Source organism: Labeo rohita, chromosome 1 (genome assembly GCF_022985175.1).
Source record: "Labeo rohita strain BAU-BD-2019 chromosome 1, IGBB_LRoh.1.0, whole genome shotgun sequence".
In the NCBI taxonomy this organism is placed as follows: domain Eukaryota; kingdom Metazoa; phylum Chordata; class Actinopteri; order Cypriniformes; family Cyprinidae; genus Labeo; species Labeo rohita.
In genome coordinates this window covers 46,466,803-46,490,873 of record NC_066869.1, presented here as the reverse complement: position 1 = coordinate 46,490,873, position 24,071 = coordinate 46,466,803, and the positions used below count along the sequence as shown (strand labels likewise).

At 35.4% G+C, this 24,071-nt stretch overlaps 1 protein-coding gene across 2 annotated transcripts; it reads right to left on the bottom strand.

The window, feature by feature from the left end:
* Nucleotides 1–1,101: 1,101 nt before the first annotated feature.
* LOC127171844 (SLIT and NTRK-like protein 5) lies at nt 1,102–7,152 on the bottom strand. 2 transcript variants are annotated; one of them, XM_051120795.1, is made up of 3 exons: nt 6,270–6,347; nt 5,624–5,839; nt 1,102–4,826 (listed from the first exon to the last, which is right to left on the bottom strand). In XM_051120795.1, exon 3 carries the CDS (start codon nt 4,767–4,769, stop codon nt 2,166–2,168), a length of 2,604 nt encoding a protein of 867 aa, XP_050976752.1. In that variant the 5' UTR covers nt 4,770–4,826; nt 5,624–5,839; nt 6,270–6,347; the 3' UTR covers nt 1,102–2,165. The 2 variants fall into 2 exon arrangements, with proteins under 2 accessions (XP_050976752.1, XP_050976743.1); XM_051120786.1 differs by lacking the exons at nt 5,624–5,839; nt 6,270–6,347 and adding an exon at nt 6,433–7,152.
* Nucleotides 7,153–24,071: the final 16,919 nt, after the last annotated feature.

Below are 24,071 nucleotides of genomic sequence, written 5' to 3'. Positions count from 1 at the left end.
TATGTTTTCTGAAGATGCTGTTTCGATTCAACACACAAAGTTTGATTTATGCCTGCTAATCCAGAGTTGCTAACTAAAAAATACAGAAAAATGGTACACAAATCCAAAACACAAAAATAAGTTTACATGGTTAAGCATGGTAAGAAAAAAAAAAAAAAAAAAACAAAAAAAAAAGGCACAGTCAGCTGACAATCAACTCTTGCACGTTATTAATTACATTAACATCCCTCAGCAGCACATCGGCGTGTAACGGCATGTCAAGGTCGGTCCTCACATAATAGCCCCTTTGTGGCTTTACAACGCTGCGACTCGCCCTCTTCAGCTTATAAAGACAAGTTGTCAGGTTACCCAAATTATTCAAGCCCCTCATCCTCAGATGCAGCCTTCATTTTCCGCAGCTATAAAAAGATCCACATCATGCTCAAAGTGGAATAGGACCCTTGAGCCTAGCGAGGCACTGGGTACAAAGCAGACCTCTTTATCATTGAGTAGAGGGCCAGGTCAGCTTCCCTCCCAGCTTCCTCTCAACACTCGACACAGCAATTTAAAAATCCATCGGCAGAGACAGCCGTACCAATATTTTAGTCCGTCATGGTATGGAGGGCAAATGACGAAGTTCTTTTAAAGCACCTCTAAAGATCAAAGTAGCATCGAAATAATCCATCGATCCAAGGGCTGCTAAACAACTAGCAATCTCCAAATGGAGGTTGTGATCGTTCGATGCAAACCCTCGTTTTGAAGTCATCTGCTTGCATATTGCTAGAATGCTATAATTTCACCTGTTCATAATAGTAGTTTAGCTCTATTATTAGCATAAGGCAGAATAGCTGTTATCGATTTCTCGTCGTTTCCCACACCGTAAGAACAGTTGACCCCATTTAGCACCGTATTGTGTGCGCTGCTCTCCTGCTTGAAGGACAAGGGGTTTGTGAGCAGAACCAATACATACAAACTACCTGAGTCGAGAGGTTCGCCAAGTAGCGGGCTTGGTGTATTGATCTGAGCTATTGAATTAACTCCTGTCAACTTACAATGGGCCTGCAATTGTTGGTTACCTGGTGAAGGCTGTAATCAAGCTGGGTTTCATTTCCAACAAAGATCTATAAGAACCGGACATCATATTTATTGATGACATAAACATATTTTGGTCAATATAGTGCAATAAGTGCAAAGCAATCAAAACAATGAAAACGATAAGGGAAAGAGAATTGCGAATGCTTGTATAAAAATAGGTGTTACATTAAAATATCAGTATTACACAACATAATTATTACTTCAATTATTATTTATGAATTTTGATATAACATATTAAAAATACATATTAAGAATGAATACACATATTCATTTTTAATATATAATATTTCTTCTAATGTTAGCTGGGAAGACCCTGTGGCCTTCCATCTTCCAAAAAAGTGCAGACAGCATACAAAGACACTTTTCCTTTGAAATCGTTAAATGATGCAAAGTCTCTCTTCGACATTGGGGTGTGCCACTGCTGAAAAAAAGCCACTTGTACAATGCAAGCTACAGTAAGTGATCGGAAACTACAAACAAAATGTTCGTACAGAGAATCATGGGACATGACACACATAATATTGATGAGCATTGAAAAAATGTTGAAAATACATGGCAAAGAGTATACCAATAAATACAGTACTTACTTACAGACTAAAGCAGAGAAATTGTCCTGCTCGATTGGATGCGCTGCTGTATAGTGTTTCTGTCAGAAAGTATGTTTTTTTTTGTTCTGCTTCTTTTGTTCTTGTACGTGAAACCCCTCCCCGACCCTCTTAAATTCACAATATTTGTATGATTATATTCCTGAAAATGTATTTGGGTGAGATTAACCTGTACACTTAGATTTATGCGTATTCAATCATCGACTTAAAAAAATAGATTTTGCATCGCCAGTTTTATATCACAACTCGTGCTTTCATCCAAGTTCCGCGAGCTCTATTTGTTTAGTTTCATTCTTAGTTATTTCTGTAATGCCATGTGGTTCTGAAATTAAAGTAACATAGTTCGGCACACCCCACTGAAGGTTTTGGATCTTTTTTTTTTTTTTTTTTTCTTTAAGTTGGTGTATATTGTGCCAAGGCACCCTCCAGTTTGAGTCAGTACAAGGGGGAAAAATGCTTCTACTGCATTTATAGATAGACCAATGTTTAAAACTGGCTCTGTGTCGTCTGTTTCTCAAGAACTTCGAGGTAGTCCGGCTCTATTTGAAGTTTTGCCTTTAGTTCCAAATAGTCATTTCTATTGGGCTCCACAAAGACAGTACTTGGCGCTGTACCATATAGCATAGTCTCTCGTATTCCTTCAGGATGTAAGAACTGGCGCCTGACGTCGAAGTTTGGTTGGTACGTGTACGGGACGGGGCCGGTGTACTTATACTCAAACCTGCTGCCGGCAGTCGATGGGGATTTATCCGGCTCCAGGATCCCTCGGAAAAAGTGTTCCGCGTCCTGAACGGGGGACGGCTGCTCGCGAGGCTCAATGGTGCTCACCGTGTAATTGGGGCTCCTCAAGGTGACCTCCTGGTCCTCGTCGGCATTACTCCTGTAGGTGACCTTGAGTTCGTGTAGATCGGGGTAATCCTCCACAGCGTTCCCTTCCCGGGACCTGTAGATTGGGTTTTTGCACATGTGACCTAACGGATGGGGGATGTACTCGTAGACGTGGCCCGCTGGGGCCTTGACCTTGGGGACGGAGCGATTGCTATAGAGATTGTACTGCAGGTTGAAGGAACTCACGTCTGAGTTGTTTGTGCTGGTACGGTCGCTCTGAGACTTTTTACGCCTCTTCATCACCACCACAAACAGGCCGGCTGCCACAAACACCGACATAATAAAAACGAGAAGGAGGCTGAGAATGAGGACAGACAAAGGAACATTACTGGAAGGGGTGTTAAACCTCTGGGGCGTCTCCGTGGTGGTGATCCTGTCTGCCGAAGGCTCCTCGGAAGGAACCACGGTGGACACGATGACGTCAGAGTAATCTGGACACAACTGCTCGGACGGGACGACGCGCATATCCTGTCCCGTGAGCCGCTTGGGCGTCACGCATTTGACATCATTGACCACCGTCCCGGTGTTCAGCTGCTCCAGCCAGATCTTCATGCCAACCACGTCGCAGGAGCAATCCCAAGGGTTCTCGAACAGGTCAATCTGAACCAGTGCTTTCAGCTGGTCTAGAACTCCGCTCACAGGCAGGTTTTGAAAGTGGTTGCTGCGAAGGTTGAGGCGGGAGAGAGACAGACTAGAGAAGATGCCTCCTGGCAACGTTTTTAAAAGATTGTTATTGAGGAAAAGTAGCTGAAGGTTGGGCACAAAGCGGAAGGTGCCACCTACAATCTCTCGAATCTTATTATATTCTAAATACAAGTACTGCAGACTTTTTAGCCCAAAAAACATATCTGCTGTGAGTCTGTCAATCAAATTGCCATTCAAGTACAGCCTACGTAGGTTAATTAAATCCCCAAAGGCTCTGTCGTGTATGAGTGCTATCCGATTGTTTCCCAGGTGCAATAAATCCAGTCCCTCAGCCTCCACAAAGTCAGATCGACGCACGACAGGGATGTAGTTCCCAGTGAGATACATCTTTTTAGGATTGTATGGCTTGGGCTTCAGATCTGAGATGTTTTCGATCTTCCTTTCCTGGCAGTTGACATTTAGCCCCAGGTCGGAGATTTGCAGATTGCATGTACAGGTGGTGGGGCAGTCCAAAGGCACGGGAGATTTGGTCTGAAAAGCAATGATGGGCCCGTAGTTGTAGGGGTTGGCCGGGATTCGAGAAGTGGGCTTGGACTTGGTTTTGCTGGACTGGCGGGTGCCCTTGGTCGGCCTGGATGAGGACCGCAGGACGGCCGAAGACGTGGCCGATGCGGTCACGGCCGCCGGCGTGGTCTGAAAATAGCCGCTGGTGCTGAGCGGGGGCGGAGGGCGCATCTCGTACTCTGATATGGCCCTTCTGGGACACAGTTCCTGCTTTGAGACCTCATCCAGATCCCTGCCATGGAGCCTGAAAGGAGTCTCACAAACCACCTCCCCCACCAGAGCTGTGTAGGCGATGCTCTCCAGCCAAGCCTTAAGCGCAATCAGCTCGCAAGAACAATTCCATGGGTTTTCCTCGAGCTGTAATTCCACTACTTTGTCCATATGCTCCAAAAGGCCAATGTAAGGGAACATTTTCAAGCGGTTGCCCCTAAGATCCAGGTGCGTCAAGGGCACGTTCCGGAAAATGTTCGTGGGCAGAGAGGACAACAAGTTGTCATTGAGAATCAGCACAGTCAGTTGATGAAGCCTGCTCAGCGCATTGGGCTCAATAGTGCTAATAAAATTATAGTCTATCTGAAGGTATTCTAGGCTCTCGAGTCCGACGAAAGTGTCGTCCCTAAGAATGTCTATTTTGTTATTGTTCAAATGTAATCTCTTTAATCCCTGGAGTCCATTGAATGACCCCGTCTCCACCTCAGATATGTCATTATTACCTAAATGCAAAATGGTAACTCCGGTATAGTTGATGAAGTCATTGACAGACAGTCTTTTCAGCAAATTACCTGTCAGCAAAAGATGGTACATAGAAAACTGCACAGGGCTTATTTCCGACAGCCGCACAATGCCCCTGTTCTCACAACTGACCGTCAGAATGCCTTCCTTCTCGTCGCAAGTGCACAGATTCCTACAGATCTCCCCATAATTGTCATACATCTCAACCAGACTCAGAGATGTGGCAACCAGCAATATTATTTTCAGTATCCAGATATGCATTTTCTTGTGCAGGAATGGCCCAGCTCACGGTAGTGCAGTTGCAGTTTGGGGTGTCATCTAGAAAAGGAAAAGACGTGATGAATGTCTGTTACATGGACATACAATCTCTACATCTGAAAACCCACATTAAATGGTGGGCAATCCAAAAATGTTACAGGAACATGATCTCAAAGACAAATTTGCTGGATCCTTCCCATTTATGTAAAGCAAACTCTTCCTACCTAATGCAAAAGCAGATTCTGACATGAATAACCAATGTGCAGTGTTCTTCAGCTTAAACTTTGCAATGCAAGAGGTCCTAAATGGCTTCACTATTATTTTTAGGCTATCTGTGTTTAATATGGTCTCGTACCAAACTCTGTCACCGACGTCTATGCGAATGCATTGATTTATTCAATACAACACATCATGTATATTATGTAATGCCCATGATATTTCAAATACAATCACATTTCTTTTCATTACGGCATTCAGGCACATTTATAAAGACACAGAGGGGAGAACGAAGGGGGGGAAAAGAGAGAGAAAACGTTCTTGCTCTTTTGAAATTTAAATCGACTGGCAGAAATACTCTCCAATGCGCAATTTGGGAAATGCATTTCCAACATATTATCCGGCGGCATCTCAACTCATAGAGGCAAAACGTAAAGCCAGTTGCTCGTGCACTGAACAAATCGACATCTCCATGGTTTCCAACTTGAACATCTGCCGCTGAACGAGACAGATGAGCAAATCTACATATCACTGTCACTCTGCAAATCGCTTTAAAACATATCACGTAAGTGATTTTTTTTTTCGTCTTAAACCAGAGACCCTTGCCATACCCCAATGCAAATAATATTCCCCGTACTCACCCCACATATCCGACGGCTTCAGTTTTTATCAACTCCCAACGAGTATCGAAGTTAAACCTCGGAGTGCACGACACATCTACGTTTCACAAAGGTGCCCCTATGTTGAATTTCTCCGTTTGATGCTGTATGTGACAGTCATAGCTCATCCCTCAGGCGACAAAGACGCGAGTTGATTAAAAGCAAAAGGCGACGTCATCGATTATAGCCCGATTCCATCTTGATAGGGAGCAAACAATACTATATTAAACCATTTTGTTGTGTAGAAGCATTTGTATTCATGCTAATCAACCCCGCTCTCTCTCTCACTCTCTTTCTCCCCCCTCTCTCCCACATAAACACACACTTGGACGCACAAAGACACGCACACACACACACACACACACACACACTCACAGATACAGCACATAAGTCGCTATAATACGATCCGAAAGTCTACACCGGTCACGTTGATTACCCATAAATTGGATAAAAAAAAAACGATACGTAAGTAAACAACAATATAACTAAGCCGATTCATCACAAAACAGCTCATTCATCGCGCACCCAAGCCGGTCTTTCCAAAGCAACGCGTAATGCCTCATAACTGAGGCTCCTAAATCTAATGCCCGAAGCTTGTGAAGCACATATGAAGTTGTGTAACGCATACATAACTGAATATTTCACACGCCGACACAAGTGTTCAAGAGGCAGTTTTCTATGCCAGCGCGATAACTGCGTTTCAGCACCACGGACAGCTCCAGCCGCAGCAAAACGGGGCTTCGTCTATGAGATTGCTTGCTTTGCTTTGGAAGACAATCCATGTTTCTTACCCGCTTAAACGTGGTAAATTCGAACACATCATGAGCACGGCCAATCCATAACCTTGAAGACACCGGTCCCTCTTTAGCCCGACTGTATAATAATCCGTGAAGTGGTTCGTGATCAGCCTGGGTATCGCAAACTCTCCCTGGAAACGTGACGGTCAGCAGGCTGAAAAGAGGAAAACGCAAGTTTAGGAATTTGTCTTGATGTGCATTGCCATTCCCTGCCAAAATCCAACGAGTGCAATGTCCGTTTTAAACGAAATGTATCCACAAGCAAGGCAGTCTATCCTTTTTTCTCAGAAACGGACGCGCAAAGTACGCATCCCCGAGACGCTTGTGAGTGGTACGGCTGGTATCGCGTTGTATATTGCCGGATGTACATGTGATTTCTTCGCTGATCTCTGGTTCCTCCAATGCAGTGTTGTCTGTTTTCATATTTCTGTATTTATTTTTTTTATTCTTGTTTTGGCAAGAGGTTCCCATAAATCCGTCTTTGGAGATGTGTTGCCATCTTAACTAGTGTTTCAACTAGTGGAACTTGGATTTCCATTGGCTCACTGTTGCTGTACTGTCGTCAGATCAATTGTAAATTTGGGGCAGGGTGGAATATTTATGAGAGGACTTAAAATAAGAGCTTCGTGCACAATATGTTGCTCGCACACTGCCCTCTCTCTATCTTATTTTACGCAACAGCATAATTGAAGGGTGATGGCGATGGTAAGACAATCGGAGAGAGAAAGAAGAGGAAGAAAAAAAGGCACAGTGAGAGAAAGAGGGAGAGTCAGAGAGAGAGAGAGAGAGAGAGAGAGAGAGAGAGAGAGAGGCACAGTGAGAGAGAGAGTCAGAGACAGAGAGTCAGAAAGAGAGAGAGAGAGATGCCCATAGAGGGCAGTGTAATTCGGTAAAAGAATCTTTTGCCATTTGTATGCAGTGCACGACACATTTAACTTGTTATATCCTATAGTTCAGTTTCATTTTGCATAATGGCCACAAAGCATATGCCAATCAAAATTGCAGCCAATTTACTTGGCACAAAAGAAAGGTCTAGTAATGCATAAGATTGGCAATGCAAACTTTTATGTTGTGTTTTGTCATTTACTCAACCTAGGTGAGAGAGAAAGACCTCAACTAATGCTCCATCAACCACATCACCCTTAAGGCAGAGATCAGCAATGCTTCTAAGGTTGCATGGAGCAAAATTTTACTTCTAATCCCCAATATTTGGGAGACAGATAAGCTAAATGACAGACACGCTTCAGCCTTGGATTACTGATGCATTATTTGTCACCTGCAGGCTGATATAGTGTACTGAATCAGATAAACAGAAAAAAAGACACACATAATGTGACCCGTGGAATCATATGACAACTGAAGTCACAACTACAGATGTATGGATGTCATTGTATTTGTTTACAAAATATAAATATAAAAATAATAAAAATAAATTAATAAAAAAATAAAAGGCACAGCAAAAATAGTGATGTTAAGTTTTGGATGATGAAACAAGAAGTTATTGTTTAGCTAAATGAAAATAAATTGAAATAAATATTAACTAGTATAATAATAATAATAATAATAATAATAATAATAATAATTAATTAAATAAATAAATAAACAAACTTAAAAAAAAAAAAAAAAAACAGACAGCAAAATTAAAATTAAAATGGAAAAATAGAAAAACAAATTCAAACGGTTTATAAATATAAATAAACAGTAAATATTATAACAGTATTTCAATCATAAAATAACACTGGTGCCTGAGCTAATTTTACTGAAAATAAGTAATATTGGCCTAATATTGAAATGTTTTGTCAAAAAATTTAAGCAAAATATTTTAGAAAATAATAATAACGATAATAATGATAATAATAATAAAATAAAATGATAAATCAATTGCTATATTCTTAAAAAAATAAGACAAAAAAGCAATTAGAGATAATAATAATAATAATAATAATAATAATAATGATGTTTGTTAGGTTTTAATTAAAAAAAAAAAAAAAAAAAAAAAAAAAAAAAAAAACTCACATTTGGAATACCTTTGCAATGTAATACCAAATGACATTTATTTTAAAGTGAAGATAACACAAGCAAATCACACTTTTTAAGCAAAACATTTGACAAAGCAAAGTTTGTTAGGCTTAAAAAAAATAAAGTAAATAAAAAAACCTTAAATAAATAAATAAAATGAAATAGCCCATGGTTTTACAACACCTGTTGTAAAAATCACTGCCAGAGCAGCTGAGTAAACATCATTGAGGAAAAATGCCTCTCTTACATCTGGAAAAAAATAAAAAAAATTAAAAAATAAAGCTTATGCAGCATTTGCTGTTTGGTTTGATGTTTTGTTATCTACTGCAAAAACATTTCAGCGTGGTTATCCCACAATTAAGTATCCAAACACACACTTTCTAGGCCTGCAGACCAGTGCTAGATGTTTTCTGAAACACATCACCCTCCTTAACTGCCGGCCGTAGATTTATAAGGGCTCAGCTCCAATTACACCTCAAGAGCCACTGAGCACTCAGAGTGTAAATAGAATTAACTCTAGCATGCTAAAGCTCACATGTCCTAAGGAATCTCCTCCTTTGTCCTCTTTTGTATGCTAATTCGTAACGTCCACCTCCCTTCCCATTCCAATAAGGACAGTAAGCGAGTGTGACATCTACAACATCTTTAGCGTGGCATCGAAATTAACCACTAAGATGCATTAAATTATTTAAGTCACAGGCTGTGGCTAATCGCATTAAATGGCTACAGTTATAGGACATTTCCTGTTGTGAAGGACAAATCTCCAGAACTGAAATACCATTAACGTAATCTTTCAAAAAGTCCCACTCAGCATACAGTTACGGCCAAAATACATTACACTCACTGTTCTGCAAACCTTACTGCTTCACAGTATATCTAGTTCAAACTTTCTACAAATAGGCCACTACTTTTTCACAAATCCAAACAAACAAACAAACAAACAAAAAAAAAGACGTACACTCAAAAAAGTAAGCCTTTTTTTAAAGATTCATGCAATTTAATTAAAAGTAAAATTTCATCAAATTAATCCTTACATATTTTAATTGAATAACTGAACGATCCTTAATCAACTATTCAAATAAAATACATAAGGATTATTCAGTTTTACTATTAATTGAACTCTGTAAATCTTAAAATTGTCATTGTATTACTTTACAGAATGTTAAAAAGGTGAAAACACAGCAAAAATGCTTTGTTAAGGTTTGGATGATAAAACAATAGTTTACTATTCAAAATATATAAAGAGAAAAAAAATATTTTGAGTAAATAAAAAAATATAAATAAATAAAATAAATATTTGAAAACATTTAATAAAGTTTAGACACATACATACATGCATACAAAACCACACAACACGTAAAATAAAAAATGAAAATGGAAAAGTATAAAAATAAAAACAAATTCAAACAATCAATGAAAACTATGATAGTATTTCAGTACACTAAATTACACTAAATTAACACTTGTGCTTCAGCTGAATTTATTTAAAAAAACTCACATTTGGCCTAATATTGCAATGGTATGTTAAAGATTTTAAGCAAAACATTTCAGAAAAGAAATAATTAAAATGATAAATCAATAAATAAAATGGATTATTTTATTTTAACATTAACATGTCAGTGTAATTTTGTGAAAATTATAAATCAATACAAATATTATTAAAAATGAAAGTAAAAGCAATTACAGACAACAATAATAATAATAATAATAATAATAATAATAATAATAATAAAATAATAATAATAATAACAGCAATAATCAATTCAATTATTCAGCTGATTATTCAATTTGATGACATTTTACTAATAGTTGAATTGTGTAAATCTAATATATATATATATATATATATATATATATATATATATATATATATATATATATATATAATGTTTTTGTTTGTTTGTTTTTTGTTATGAATGAATGAATGAATATTTTTTTTTTTTCTTTTTGATGAACAGTGATGAACATATCAGTGTAATTTAGTATCATATATATGTATGTACATGTTTGATTCATGCTATTCCCACATTTATTTATTTATTTATTTAAATTGTATTAATCTTAAAATATTATAGTCAAAGTTAATAATATCAAACTCCACCTCCGCAAATTAATGCCATTTAATTTAAATATTGCACTGAGACCTGTAGGAACGGCATTCTTGCATATGCACATGGCTGAACAACAATAAAGTCTGACTTGCCTTGAGTTGAAGATGCAATTTTGAGCACAAAACTAACGAACTAAAAATAAATAAATAAATAAATAAATAAATAAATAAATCTAGCACATTACTTCTAGACATGACAGTCAACTGATTCATCACTGTGGGAAACATAGTCTGCAACAAAAAGAAAAATAAAGCTATATGTGACCCTGGACCACAAAACCAAGTCGCTGAGGTTTATTTGTAGCAATAGCCAAAAATACATGGCATGGGTCAAAATTATTGATTTTTCTTTTATGGCAAAAATCATTAGGAAATTAAGTAAAGATCATGTTCCATGAAGATATTTTGTAAAATTCCTACTGTAAATGTATGAAAACTTAATTTTTGATTAGTCATATACATTGTTAAGAACATTGTATGAAGAACTTTAAAGGCAATTTTCTCAATATTTAGATTTTTTTGCACCCTCAGATTCCTGATTTTTGAATAGTTGTATCTCGGCCAAATATTGTCCCATCCTAACAAACTATACATTAATGAAAAGCTTATTTATCCAAATTTCATATGATGTATAAATCTCAATTTTGAAAAAAAAAATAAAAATAAAAAAAAAGATTCTTATGACTGGTTTTGTGATCCAGGGTCACATATTTATTTAATATTTAAAGGGGTCATCGGATGCCCATTTTCCACAAGTTGATATGATTCTTTGGGGTCTTAGTGAAAAGTCTCTAATATACTTTGATTAAAAATTCTCAATGGTTTTGTAAAACAACACCCTTTTTACTTTGTCAAAATGAGCTCAACAAAAATCATCTCATTCTAAGGGGTTGTTCTTTTAAATGCAAATGGGCTCTGCTCGCCCCGCCCTTCTCTTCTCTCTGTGGAAAGACGGTCTTGTTTACTTTAGTCGCATTTAGCCGCATTTAGCCGCTAAACTTCCTAACTACCACTTTATAAAGAAAGGCGATCGGAAAGATTAATAAAAAAAACGTTTATACACACTTCTGCTGTAAGTGAAGCTGGATCATGAATGATTCGCGCGGACATAGACGGATATATGTAGATCGGGAGGCGCATTCCATTCACAGACAAATGTAATCTACTGCATCTTCAGCGGCTCAGATGTCGGGAGTAAATGACAGCCACTATGTTCATCATTAAATCCAGCAACACAACACCTCAGTCGCTCAATCGGAGATATTCTTGTCTAATTTACATCCCTGCTCCGGCATTGAAACAATGGAGGTCGGACTGTTACAGCTGATCTGAGGTAAGACGCTCATGTCAATCAACTATCGTGGGAGCGGCCTCTGTGGGTGTGACGGCACACCGACAGGCATCTGAGAACGATTCGATTTGAAAAAGGGGATATTATTTTTACAGATCAATTAAAAACCACTGCATGGATTTTTATCATTATAGGGTAGATTTTTACATACACTGCCAACACACATTAATGTTCAAACAACATAAAAAAGTGAACTTAGCATCCGATGACCCCTTTAATCAAAACATCTGTAAACAATGGTGTAGATGATAGGAAAGGGGTTGAGTTTGAAACATGTTGTCTTTACTCCTAAAGGAAGAGCTTACAGTCTCTTTGGTCTGATGCTCATAATACACTCTCATAAAAATAAATGTTTTCCACTTAATAAACAATACTGCAAATGAAAACACTGAAGTTACCTTTTATAAGCTTATATATACAACTTCCAATAAATGGAGCAGAAACTTTTTACTTTGGATAATAAAGTTGGCCTCATAAAGTAGGTTCTGGTTCCAGAAGACATAGACAAATATGCTATTTTCCACAAAAATAAAGTAATATGCCTTGTGCAGTAGTACATACATCTAACTGACTCTCTTTGGCCTCCACTATGGTATATTCCCAGAAATGCAGAGATAAACCACACTTTTATGTATGTAAAAGCCTTTCCCACAAAGCACACCATAACCCTCCGGCCAAATGTCTCTAGGCCTGACTTTACCGCAATAAAACGAGAGCTCACATATATGTTTCATTTATCAGCCAGTCATAAATCATATAAAGAGGTACTGAGGCATAACAAACACATCACTCCTGAATATTACAGCCAGTGTGAGAGTACATATTCCATCTTGGCTTCTGTTCATAATGCGGGTCTTTGAGGGGGTTGTAATCAAAAGTTTCAAAGTTAAACCGCAGCATTTATCAGCCGGCGCTCTGATGTAAAACGTCGACTAGGATTCCGACTGAGGGGAGACAAGATTACCTGTTTGACAGGTAAGACGGATTGTTGAAACACAGGGAGGCTGGATATAGGCTTACCTCTGTCACTGAACGCTGCCAAAGCACAACCAGAAACCAAGAGCAAATAAAGAAGGAAATATTCTCACTTGACACGCTCCCATCAAGGTCATCAATAACAGAACATGTGATTGAGTTGGAATAAGTGATTGGTAGATGGTAAGATGTTCTGTATGATCTTTAATGTGTTGCTTTATGGTTGCTAAGGTGTTTTGAGTGATTTCTATATATTTCTATATTGAGTGATATGTTGCTATATGGTTGCTTAGTGGCCTAAAACAAACAAAAAAAGGTTAAAGGTTTGTTTAAGCGGGCAATATCTTTGAATATAACCAACAATATCATTTATAAGTTAATAATAATTCATAATTTCATGAAATAAATTGACTATAATTTACATCTGAATTATATTCTGTAATTTAAAACAATTTATTAAAGCAGTATTTTTCTGGTTTAAAAATACAGAGGGTCTTCTAATTGAATCTAAAATAAAAAAAAAAAATAAAATAAAATAAAATAAAAGTAATATTAATTTATTTATTATTTATTATTTTTATATCATTTATTAATTGAGTGATTTTAGAATATTTCAAAACAAAACAAACAAACACAAAAAAGGTTCAAAGGTTTAAGTATATTCAATATAAATATAACCAATTGTGTAATTTATAAGTTAATGGTAATGTATAATTTAATTTAATTATACTGACTATAATTTACAGCTGAATTTCAATCTGTAATTTTAAACAATTTATTAAAGAATTTTATTAAGATTAAACTTAAATATTTGCATACACAAAATAATAATAATAATAATAATAATAATAATAATAATAATAATAATAATAATAATAATAATAATAATAATAAGTAAATTGATTTAAAAAAAATAAAACAGTGGTGAACAGTTATTTTAATATTATTTTAAATTATAAATAGAATTTTAATTATTGTTATATTATAACACCATAAAACAGTGGTGAACAGCAACACATCAGTTCATTTAATATTATTTGTATATTATTAGAATATGTATCAATATTTTGAATTCACTCTTTAACTGTTTAAATTAAATTAAATGTAGCTTTTTAGCTCATTTTTATTATAACAAATCTTACACATCTCTTTATTTATTTATTTATTTTTAATTTAATTTACTTTAATTTAATTTACAAAACCATTTTTAATAGTTTTTTTTTTTTTTTTTTTTTTTTTAGTTACACTACAATGCATGGCATGACAATATATATATTCTTGGTGTCTGTCTTTAGAGATTTATCTCCATCAGGTTAAATCAGTAACCCAAAGTATGAGTGATAGTACTTAGCCTTAGTAAACACCCTGAATAATTACACTGCTCATTGCTTTTGCAAGAGAAATGAGAGCTGTTGCGGAACTGTGAAATCAAGAGAAAAAAATACATTATGCATGGCTTTACATCTGTCTTAGACTGAACAGCGGGGTTAATGTCATTCTGACCTTACGCTTGTTCTACGCCATTTCCAACATCATGGGACATTTATTTATCTGTTTAGCCCATGAGAACTGGCCTCTTATTGCCAAAATAACAGTAATACAACTGCTGCGGTGAGTCATTTGCGGTGTACTCAACACTCTTTTCACCACACTGAAATTATTAAGGACACTCTGCCATCTATCAGCTGTCCGTAACCTCATGAACCTCCTCGACCAACATATTCTATTTATTCCCATTGTCTCCAGACAAAAAGGCAACCTGTGAAAGCAGAAACCGGCAGAGTAGGATTATTTTTAGACTAATCCATCAGCTTACTTTATATATAAGACATCATGACATGAAATGTGCCTCACATGTTGATTCAGGTGACACTTCTATAACCAGACCAGCATTCATTCAATGCAATATATAATTTTTATGAGAAACTGACTCATATATAGAGTCATATGTCATATATATGACTCATATAATCTAGTTAAGATTTATATAAATGTATAAGGAAAATATGTATCGATTATGACACGAGTGCTGATTTTGTCCTGAACTTAAATGTGATTATTAAATCAACACAATATTATGTGTTTTGCTCAGTTATACAAAGAAAATATTACCTTTGAAGCCACAGCAGAATCGTTGTGTGTCTCTGACCAACAAAGCAGTGTTTAGTTTCTGAACGAATTACGTGAACCAATTCAAAAGCCCATTCATAAAGAGAGCCATTTACCTCATTCCTGAATGAATCAGCTGTTTGAGTGAATCAAACGAATGAATGAATGAATGACTCATAAAAATTAATCACCACCTGCTAGCAGACTTAGTTTCTTATTTAGAGTATTATTTCATTAAAAAAAGAAGAAGAAGAAGAAGAACAAGAAGAAGAAGAAAAATAAAAACATTAAAAGGATAGTTCACAAAAATAAATAAATAAATAAATAAATTCTGTCATCATTTACTCACCCTCATGTCATTTTAAACCTATCTTTTGTGGAACATGACAGAAGGTATTTTGAAGCCTGCTGGTAACAAAGCTGTTTTGGTTACCAGTGATTTTCATCGTATGAACAAAAAACACTGAGAGGTTTCTCAATTTTTTTTTTCTTTTATGTTCAATAATTTACATTAGGCTGTAATTGCTTATGTGTAATAAATTCTGTTGAATCAAATAAAATATTTCTTTATAAAGCTACAAGTTGTAATTTCCACTTGATACTTTCTCATTTAACACAAAAATAGCTTAAAAAATAGATAAAAAAATTATATATATATATATATATATATATATATATATATATATATATATATATATATATATATACACCTTTTTTGCGGTTAATTAGAGTAATTTAAATTAAAACATCATGTTTTAATTTTAATATTTAATTTTCAAAATTCAAATATGTCTTTGGTTTAATTATCAATGAAGATCGAGTTTTTAAAATGTTTTTTTTTTTTTTTTTTATAATGCTCACTAAGGCTGTATTTATTTGATAAAAAATGCAATAAAAACAGCTGTATTACAATTTAAAATAACTGTTTTGTATTGTAATATAATGTACAATATAATTTATTCCTTTGATGCAATGCTGAATTTTTAGCATCATTACTCCAGTCTTCAGTGTCACATGATCCTTCAGAATTCACTCTACTATGCTGATTTGCCTCTCAATTTCTTATTATTGTCAATGTTGTTATTATAAATGCATTTATTTTTTTATCCATCCATCTATCATCTCTTTTTTGGTACATACTTTAAATCCTCAATTTTATATCTTTGATTTAGTACTACTCTTTATTTTAGCAGGAAGCACACTACTTTGTCAGCACTTTGATACTGCAAAATGGAAGCTGGTTGTATACCGCCTCAAAACGTAAAAGGAAGTACACAAGCATTTCCTTTGTGACAGGTGCGGGTTTGAACTGTCTCTCGGAGCAGACGCATCAGTGCAGCTTCTGTCGTTTTTACAGTACATTACCCTGCAATGAAAAGCACAAAATTTACAATTCTACTGTAGAAATTCAATCCGTCAGGAGGAACGGCAGCATCAAAATACATAATAATATAAACAAACAGCAAGCTGCTCCTCTGCTGGATACAAAAGTTCAAAAAGTGTATTTATTTATATGCTCGTTTGTTTCTTTCCGGGCATCTTTGTGCAGAGAGTTTGCTGGCAGTGACATTTTCTTATTCTGCTTCCAATCTCATAACAAACAGAAGGAAAACTATTTAGCATATGTGAAATTGCAGATGAACCATAATGGCTCTTTAATGACCTGATCATTACTCTACACCTCTTATTGAGAGGATCGCATTTGTTTGCCATTAGATTGAAATCCAGAGAAAGAGGAGGTTACTTCTGCCGAAATTAATAGATTTCTTAACTCACAAGAGGAACTATTTGTCCTCCAGTTCAAATTGGTCCCTTAATTAAAACCACTTTGCAAAAACGAATAAGAATATCATCATGCGCAAATCAATTTTGTTCAGAGCAGGCATTAACCGCATTTTCCCTTTTTCAATTATCGTTTGATAAGAACATTTGCATTCATCTAAGTGCGTCTGTTATTTTCATTTCATTGCTGACTGGCATAAATATGAAGCAAAAAAGCTATGTTTTTTTTTAACCTTATCACAAGTTATACACCCACCTCTCCATACTTAAATAACACAGACAAGAAGTTAGAGAAGATGACTGACAACAACCAAAGAAAACGATCTGGTTTGCAGTGCATTATTCACGGTCAAAGCTTATAAAAACGGAATTGCAAATATTTGTCTGTCACTTCAGAACTGAAAGCCCTACGGAGGATTCAATGGACACCAATGAGTATTTATTTACCATGGAAAATCACTATAGAGACCCTGCTGGGACAACTTTCCATGCAAAGACTGTGTTACTCTGCTGTGTGGATCATTGATTTCTTTGCCTGTGATTTGAATCCTGCTGCTCGGGTTCATGGGAATGAACGCTGAAGGACTGGAGATGTCTTTCTCAATGGGAGAAATTCTATTTTGAGCTCGCATTCAATATACAGTATTGTTTTGGACAGAAAGATCGCTGTCAAAATCACCTAAAAGCTCCTAACAGTCATACTGTCAGAATGTTTGCTGTTTCAAAGATTGAAATGCCATATTAAATTAACATGTTAGGCTTGAATGGCTTAAAATACCATCATTGGAACAATTACCACCTCTTGAGTTAAAGCGTCTCGTACCAGTAGATAATTTACTTGGTGTTAAATTGTGCAATATTATGTGCTTCCCCTCAAGTTTTTTTTTTTTTTAACATCATATGAAGGCTGATGGGGAAAACAAAAAAATAAATAAATAAAACAACACTTCTGAAAGGTAAGTTCTAACTGATAGTTTAATAGATGAACAAACTCATACTGATATCACAAGACAAAATGTGCCAGCAAAATCAACAACAACTGTATTACTATTCTAGCAAACTGTCAAACAATGTAACCATATTAATTATTCATGCCCTGGTGCATGCTGGGAAGAGGGCGAATGAGAGGCACAGCACTATTCATTTATGTGTCTTTTTGAACAAAATAAAGAAATAAATACACAATTCAAACTCGCATGCTGTGCTTGTGCATATTTTGTGCATATATATATATATATATTTCACTTAGCATTTCTCATTTTTTGTTTAGTTTAACTTGATGCACTGAATTAAGTACAACTAAAATTGAAATAACAATAATTTAAAAATCTATACACAACACACACACACACACACACACACATATGTATATATATATATATATATATATATATATATATATATATGTGACAAAAACAGAACAAAATGACTAAAACAAAAACTAAAATGAAAACAGAAGATATAAAAATCAAAATTACTTCAACGTATTATATTAACATTGGCTTGCTGGTTAAGTCAGAGTGATGTAATGCAATTAAATGCAATTATAATGCAATTTAAAAATAAGTTATAGAACTGAAAGTTGTAAAAGGTTTAAACAAACAACTACAGTCTTAGAGCTTCAGAAAAAACTACAATAATCAAGCAGACCCTTTTTTTCAGCATTAATTTAATGGCACACATTACAGTTGAGAGTTGTTACAATTTAGCAAATCTCAATTTCTGAGTCTCAGTTTCTTGTAATAGTTACATGTGGGAAAATAAGCAAAATGGCTTGGCGAAATGTAATCGCAAAAAAGAAAAAAAGACAGGAGAATAATGGGTGCTTTTTTTATTCTAAATGCTTTTCTTTGATCTGACATACAGTACATTTACCAGTCAAAAGTTTGGAATAAGATTTTTTTTTTTCCCCTCTCAATTATGCTCACCAAGGCTGCATTTATTTAATAGAAAAACAGTAAAAATAGTACTATTATGGAAGTCTATTGTGATCAAAGCTGAATTTTCAGCATAATTGCTGCAGTCTTCAGTATCTTGTGATCCTTCAGAAATCATTTTAATATGCTGAAATGATTTGCAGTATGCTCAACATACACATTTTATCAGCATGTGTTTCCTGTTTCATGTTTAGAGTGTATTGATGCATGTAAGTGGCTGTTAGTGAAATGACCAGCTATGATTAGCATCTCAGATCAGTTACTTACTAGGGATGTCACAATTCTCAATATAATATCGAACCGTTCTGTACAACATCCACAGTTCAATATGCGCTTGTGAATTGCAGGTTTTCGGTTTTGAATTTAAATAATTTCGTTGTTTTATTTCTCTCGGAATTTGCTGCGTGTGCCCGTGATTTCACATGCTGAGATGAGGAAATGCTTCCCCGCTTATATTTTAAAAAAGCAACACACGCAGAGCATCTTCCCTTCTAATGACATGCAGTGATAAGCCTTTCTAAACCTGTTGTCCAACAAGAGTTATACAATCTAAAGTTAGAAAAACATTTAAGCCTCTTATTAAGAAACCACAACTAGACCCTAGTGAACTGGAAAATTACAGACCCATTTCTAATCTTCCATTTATGTCTAAAATTTTAGAGAAAGTTGTATCTGCTCAACCGTGCTCATTCTTGCAAAAAAATAATATCTACGAAGAATTTCAGTCAGGTTTCAGGCCCCATTACAGCACAGAAACTGCACTTTTTAAAATCACTAATGACTTGCTTCTTGCGTCAGACCAAGGCTGCATCTCATTGCTAGTTTTACTTGATCTTAGTGCTGCGTTCAACACTATAGATCATGACATACTAATAGATCGACTACAAAATTATGCAGGTATCCAAGGGCAGGCTTTAAGATGGTTTAGATCCTACCTGTCCGATCGCTACCACTTTGTTTATCTAAATGGGGAGTCATCTCAGTTATCACCAGTAAAGTATGGAGTGCCACAAGGATCTGTTCTAGGCCCTTTACTATTTTCAATATACATGCTGCCCCTTGGTAATATTATTAGAAAACACGGGATTAGTTTCCATTGTTATGCTGATGATACTCAACTATATATCTCAACAAGACCAGATGAAACTTCTGAATTATCAAAGTTAACAGAGTGTGTTAAAAATGTAAAAGATTGGATGACCAATAATTTCCTGCTATTAAATTCAGATAAGACAGAGATATTACTTATTGGACCAAAAAAACAATACACAGAATCTTTTGACTTACAATTTACAACTAGACGGATGTACTGTTACTTCCACTACAGTCAAAGGCCTGGGTGTTATATTAGACAGCAACTTGTCTTTTGAAAATCATATTTCTCATGTTACAAAAACAGCATTCTTCCACCTTAGAAACACTGCCAAGCTGCGAAACATGTTACCTGTTTCTGATGCAGAAAAGCTAGTTCACGCATTCATGACCTCTAGACTGGACTATTGAAATGCACTACTAGGTGGTTGTCCTGCATCTTCAATAAACAAGCTACAGATAGTCCAAAATGCAGCTGCTAGAGTCCTTACCAGGTCAAGAAAATATGATCATATTAGCCCAATTTTAAAGTTTCTGCACTGGCTACCTATTAGGTTCCACATCAGCTATAAAATAGTACTTCTTACCTATAAAGCACTTAACGGTTTAGCTCCCACGTACCTAACTAGTCTTCTACCACGCTACAATCCATCACGCTCCCTAAGGTCACAAAACTCTGGACTGTTGGTAGTACCTAGGATAGTAAAGTCCACTAAAGGAGGTAGAGCTTTTTCACATTTGGCACCCAAACTCTGGAACAGCCTTCCTGATAACGTTCGGGGTTCAGACACACTCTCTCTGTTTAAATCTAAATTAAAGACACATCTTTTTAGCCAAGCATTCAAATAATGCATCTCATAAACTTTTCCTGCAGTTATATCTGATCAAATGTTCATTATTAATCTTTTAGCTCTGGTTTAACAAATCTTTCTTTTCTTAATTTGAACAGCAGCTACGCTAATTATGTTCCTATTTGTTCTCGGTTTTTGCCATGGGATTGACATCCTGTGGTAACTAGGAACTCACAAGCTCCAGTCTGGATACAGAACACTTAAGAAGAGATGATGCCAAGCCCTCAGAGGACTTCAGATGATACCAACCCTGAAACAACATACAGCACTACCAAATTCTGCTACTAATTTATAGTGTTCTTTGTCTGTTTGATTACATCATTAATTGATCTTTACCACACATCTCTGCCATATGTACATCAAGCTACTACTACATATATTGTAAAAACGTCAGTTTGGTGTAAAGTTGCTTTGCAACGATATGTATCGTGAAAAGCGCTATACAAATAAATTTGAATTGAATTGAATTGAATTTGAAAAACATTATAACTTGTTTTTAATTCAGTCGAGTGTTTAAAATAACGTCCTTATGTGATCTGATGTGAATTTTTATCACAGAATGAGGCAGACAATAAATTCTATACTCATGTTCTATGTATGTCAATTAGCAATGGCTTACACATATACTTAATCATTATGAAAATACACAAGATGTCTTGAAGAACACAGATAAACCATATATTATTGCAGACGAGTATTTATCGTCCTTACATTTCATCATTCTAAACGTTTACGTTATATCTTCTTTTAATTTAGTTACAGTGATAGCGATGCCTTCCTTCCCATAGACTGTAAAAAATCTGGACGTAGTGTCCGTGACGTCACCCGTAGGTTTCTGAAGTGCATTTTTGAAGCTCTTAGTGGGCGGGAGTCGGCCATCGCCATCTTGGAATCGCGTCACTGAGCGCCACTCCCGGATAATCGAAAATAGGCAAAGAGGCAGGACGTGGGTGGAGCTGGTTGCTGAAACCACGCCCGCCTAGCGCAACGGTGGTGACAGCAGCGGCAATTCACCTGTCACTCAAGTGGCCACGCCCTAAATTATGCAGAACTTTAAGGCTTAATATAATTTAAATGGATGACTTATAAAAAAATCTCACCCCCCCTCACAGTTGACATGAAGGGCAAAATTAGCTATATAGACCAAAACCACTTTTTGTACCAGGCTGTAAACATATTTTTTTTCTGCTGTAAAGTTGGGCATTTTAACATGGGGAGTCTATGAGATTGACTCCCTTTTGCAGCCAGTCTCTAGCTGCCAGTCAATGAATTTCAATGTCATTTTCTCCCTTTTTCTGTGCCTTTTGTTAATTTTCTGTGCCAGGTGCGTGACCATGTGAATCCTCACATTCTGTTGTTTATGCTGCTTTTTGCCTGTATAAAAGTAATCCATGTTTATCAATACGTGTATAAAATTAACCGGTTGTCGGTTAGGCTATAGGAGAAATAAAATAACCGAAATGAACATTCCTATTTCCTAATAAAAGCTAATCAGCCGCTTAGTTAGCTTATAGGGAGGGCCGGCTCTGGTTATACTTTAGTTAGCATCTGTTTATGTAGACAGCCATATATATATATTAAACAACAAGTATGCGTACCATATAGGAATTTAATGACATGCAGGATCAGTAAAGACTTTTGACTATCAGAGTAAAATTGCAGCTTATTTTGGCATCAAACCACTGTTTTGGATATGAAGAGCTCAGCAGTTTCTACATTTTTAAGGGATGTTTCCAGTCCAGGTAAATCTGAAATTGAATGTGCATGACGCTAACGTCACATCTTAGCGCTTTCACAGTCTCGGCTGTTTGAATTCAAATTGATAAAGCGCAGCTTCAAGCGCAAAAGCCTCTCCCTTCCCTCGAGTCTCACGGCCAGCCGTATCTAACAGTCACCAGTCCTCATTTTCTTTTCATTCTCAGCCAGTGTTTCAAACCGGACAGGTCATGCATTGCTAGAAGTATCTGATGAAATTGGCCCTTCTCAGAGCTCCTGGGCAGAAGATCACAAAGCAGACTGGCGGATGAGTTCTCCCAGGATGCTTTCTGCCCACTGAAACTTGCCTTTCCTCGTGTCCTCAGAGGGCCAGAGCTGCCAGGCCTCCGCAAGAGTCCAAAGAAACAGGCAGTCTGGTCTTCACTAGGTTGCTCGTGTAATGAAGGAAGAGACGGCTAATGCTACAGCAAAGGACATTCTGCTGAGTTAATAAGTGAGGCAAGGAGAGAGAGACAAGTATTCAGACTCCTGAGTCACACTTCAAAATGTCTGAATGTTATTTTATTAGATTGGAAAATTAATGCTTATTAACTTAACTTAATTTTGGTCTCTCATCTACATATTAAATGCTGAGAATAAATGCATGAGTAAATGAAGGAATCAATCAATCAATCAAGCAATTTTTTTTAAAACCCCATATATGTGAAGAAAAAAAATCAGAAATGTATGTAAACTAAAATGTAATCTTTTTTTTTTTTTTGATGTTCTACAAAATTTTAATAGCTACAAAATGTCCAAAAACTTTATTAATATCTATTGATTGCATCATTTTCATTACATTTTTTCTTTCTTTTTCTTTTTTTAATAAACATTTTTTAATAAACAATTTTTTAATGTTTTAATATTTTGTAAAATATATGGTTAAATATGAACCTAAATTCCTAAATGGTTAAATATGAATAATTTTGTCATTTTTATACCTAACAAACTTTTTTTTTTTCCTTTGTCACTTTGATATTTTGTTAATATGAAAACGTACACACACACACTTTTGTATATTTATTCTTTTATCATTTTTACATTTAAAGTCTTTCGTGAAATGTAAAATAAATATATAAATGAGTTAATTAATTGATTTGTGAAAACACAAATACTTTAAATATGTAATAAAAAAAAAAATATATATATATATATATATATATATATATATATATAATAAATCTGAAATCTGGCCTTTTAAAAATTATTTATTTTATTTTATTTTATTAAGTTTGACACCTGCCAAATAAATAAATAAATAATAGTAATACTACTACTACTACTACTACTAAATAAAATAAAATAAAATAAAATAAAATAAAATAAAATAACATTTTTATACCTGTCACATTCACCAGTCACCTTTTATTTTATTTATTTTATTTTATTTGGTGCCAAAAAGTGTACCACTTGATTTAATATTTTGTATATCTAATGCGATGGCATCCATACAGTGTATTCTGTGTCTCAAGGGTCCAAAAACATTTGGGGACTACTTTATATTGTATATAATGAGATGGAAAATTCAATGGTGTGATCTATGCACCGTGATGTTTTGCTATTTGCTCTGAATTGGGTCCATTACACAAAAACTAAGCATTACTCAAAGGAAACTTAGGCCGAATGCATCGCTCATGACTGGAGTTAAATGA

Bases quoted from the DNA above. Each gene is read 5' to 3' on its own strand.
- LOC127171844 (XM_051120786.1), bottom strand. From the start codon at position 4,769: ATGCATATCTGGATACTGAAAATAATATTGCTGGTTGCCACATCTCTG.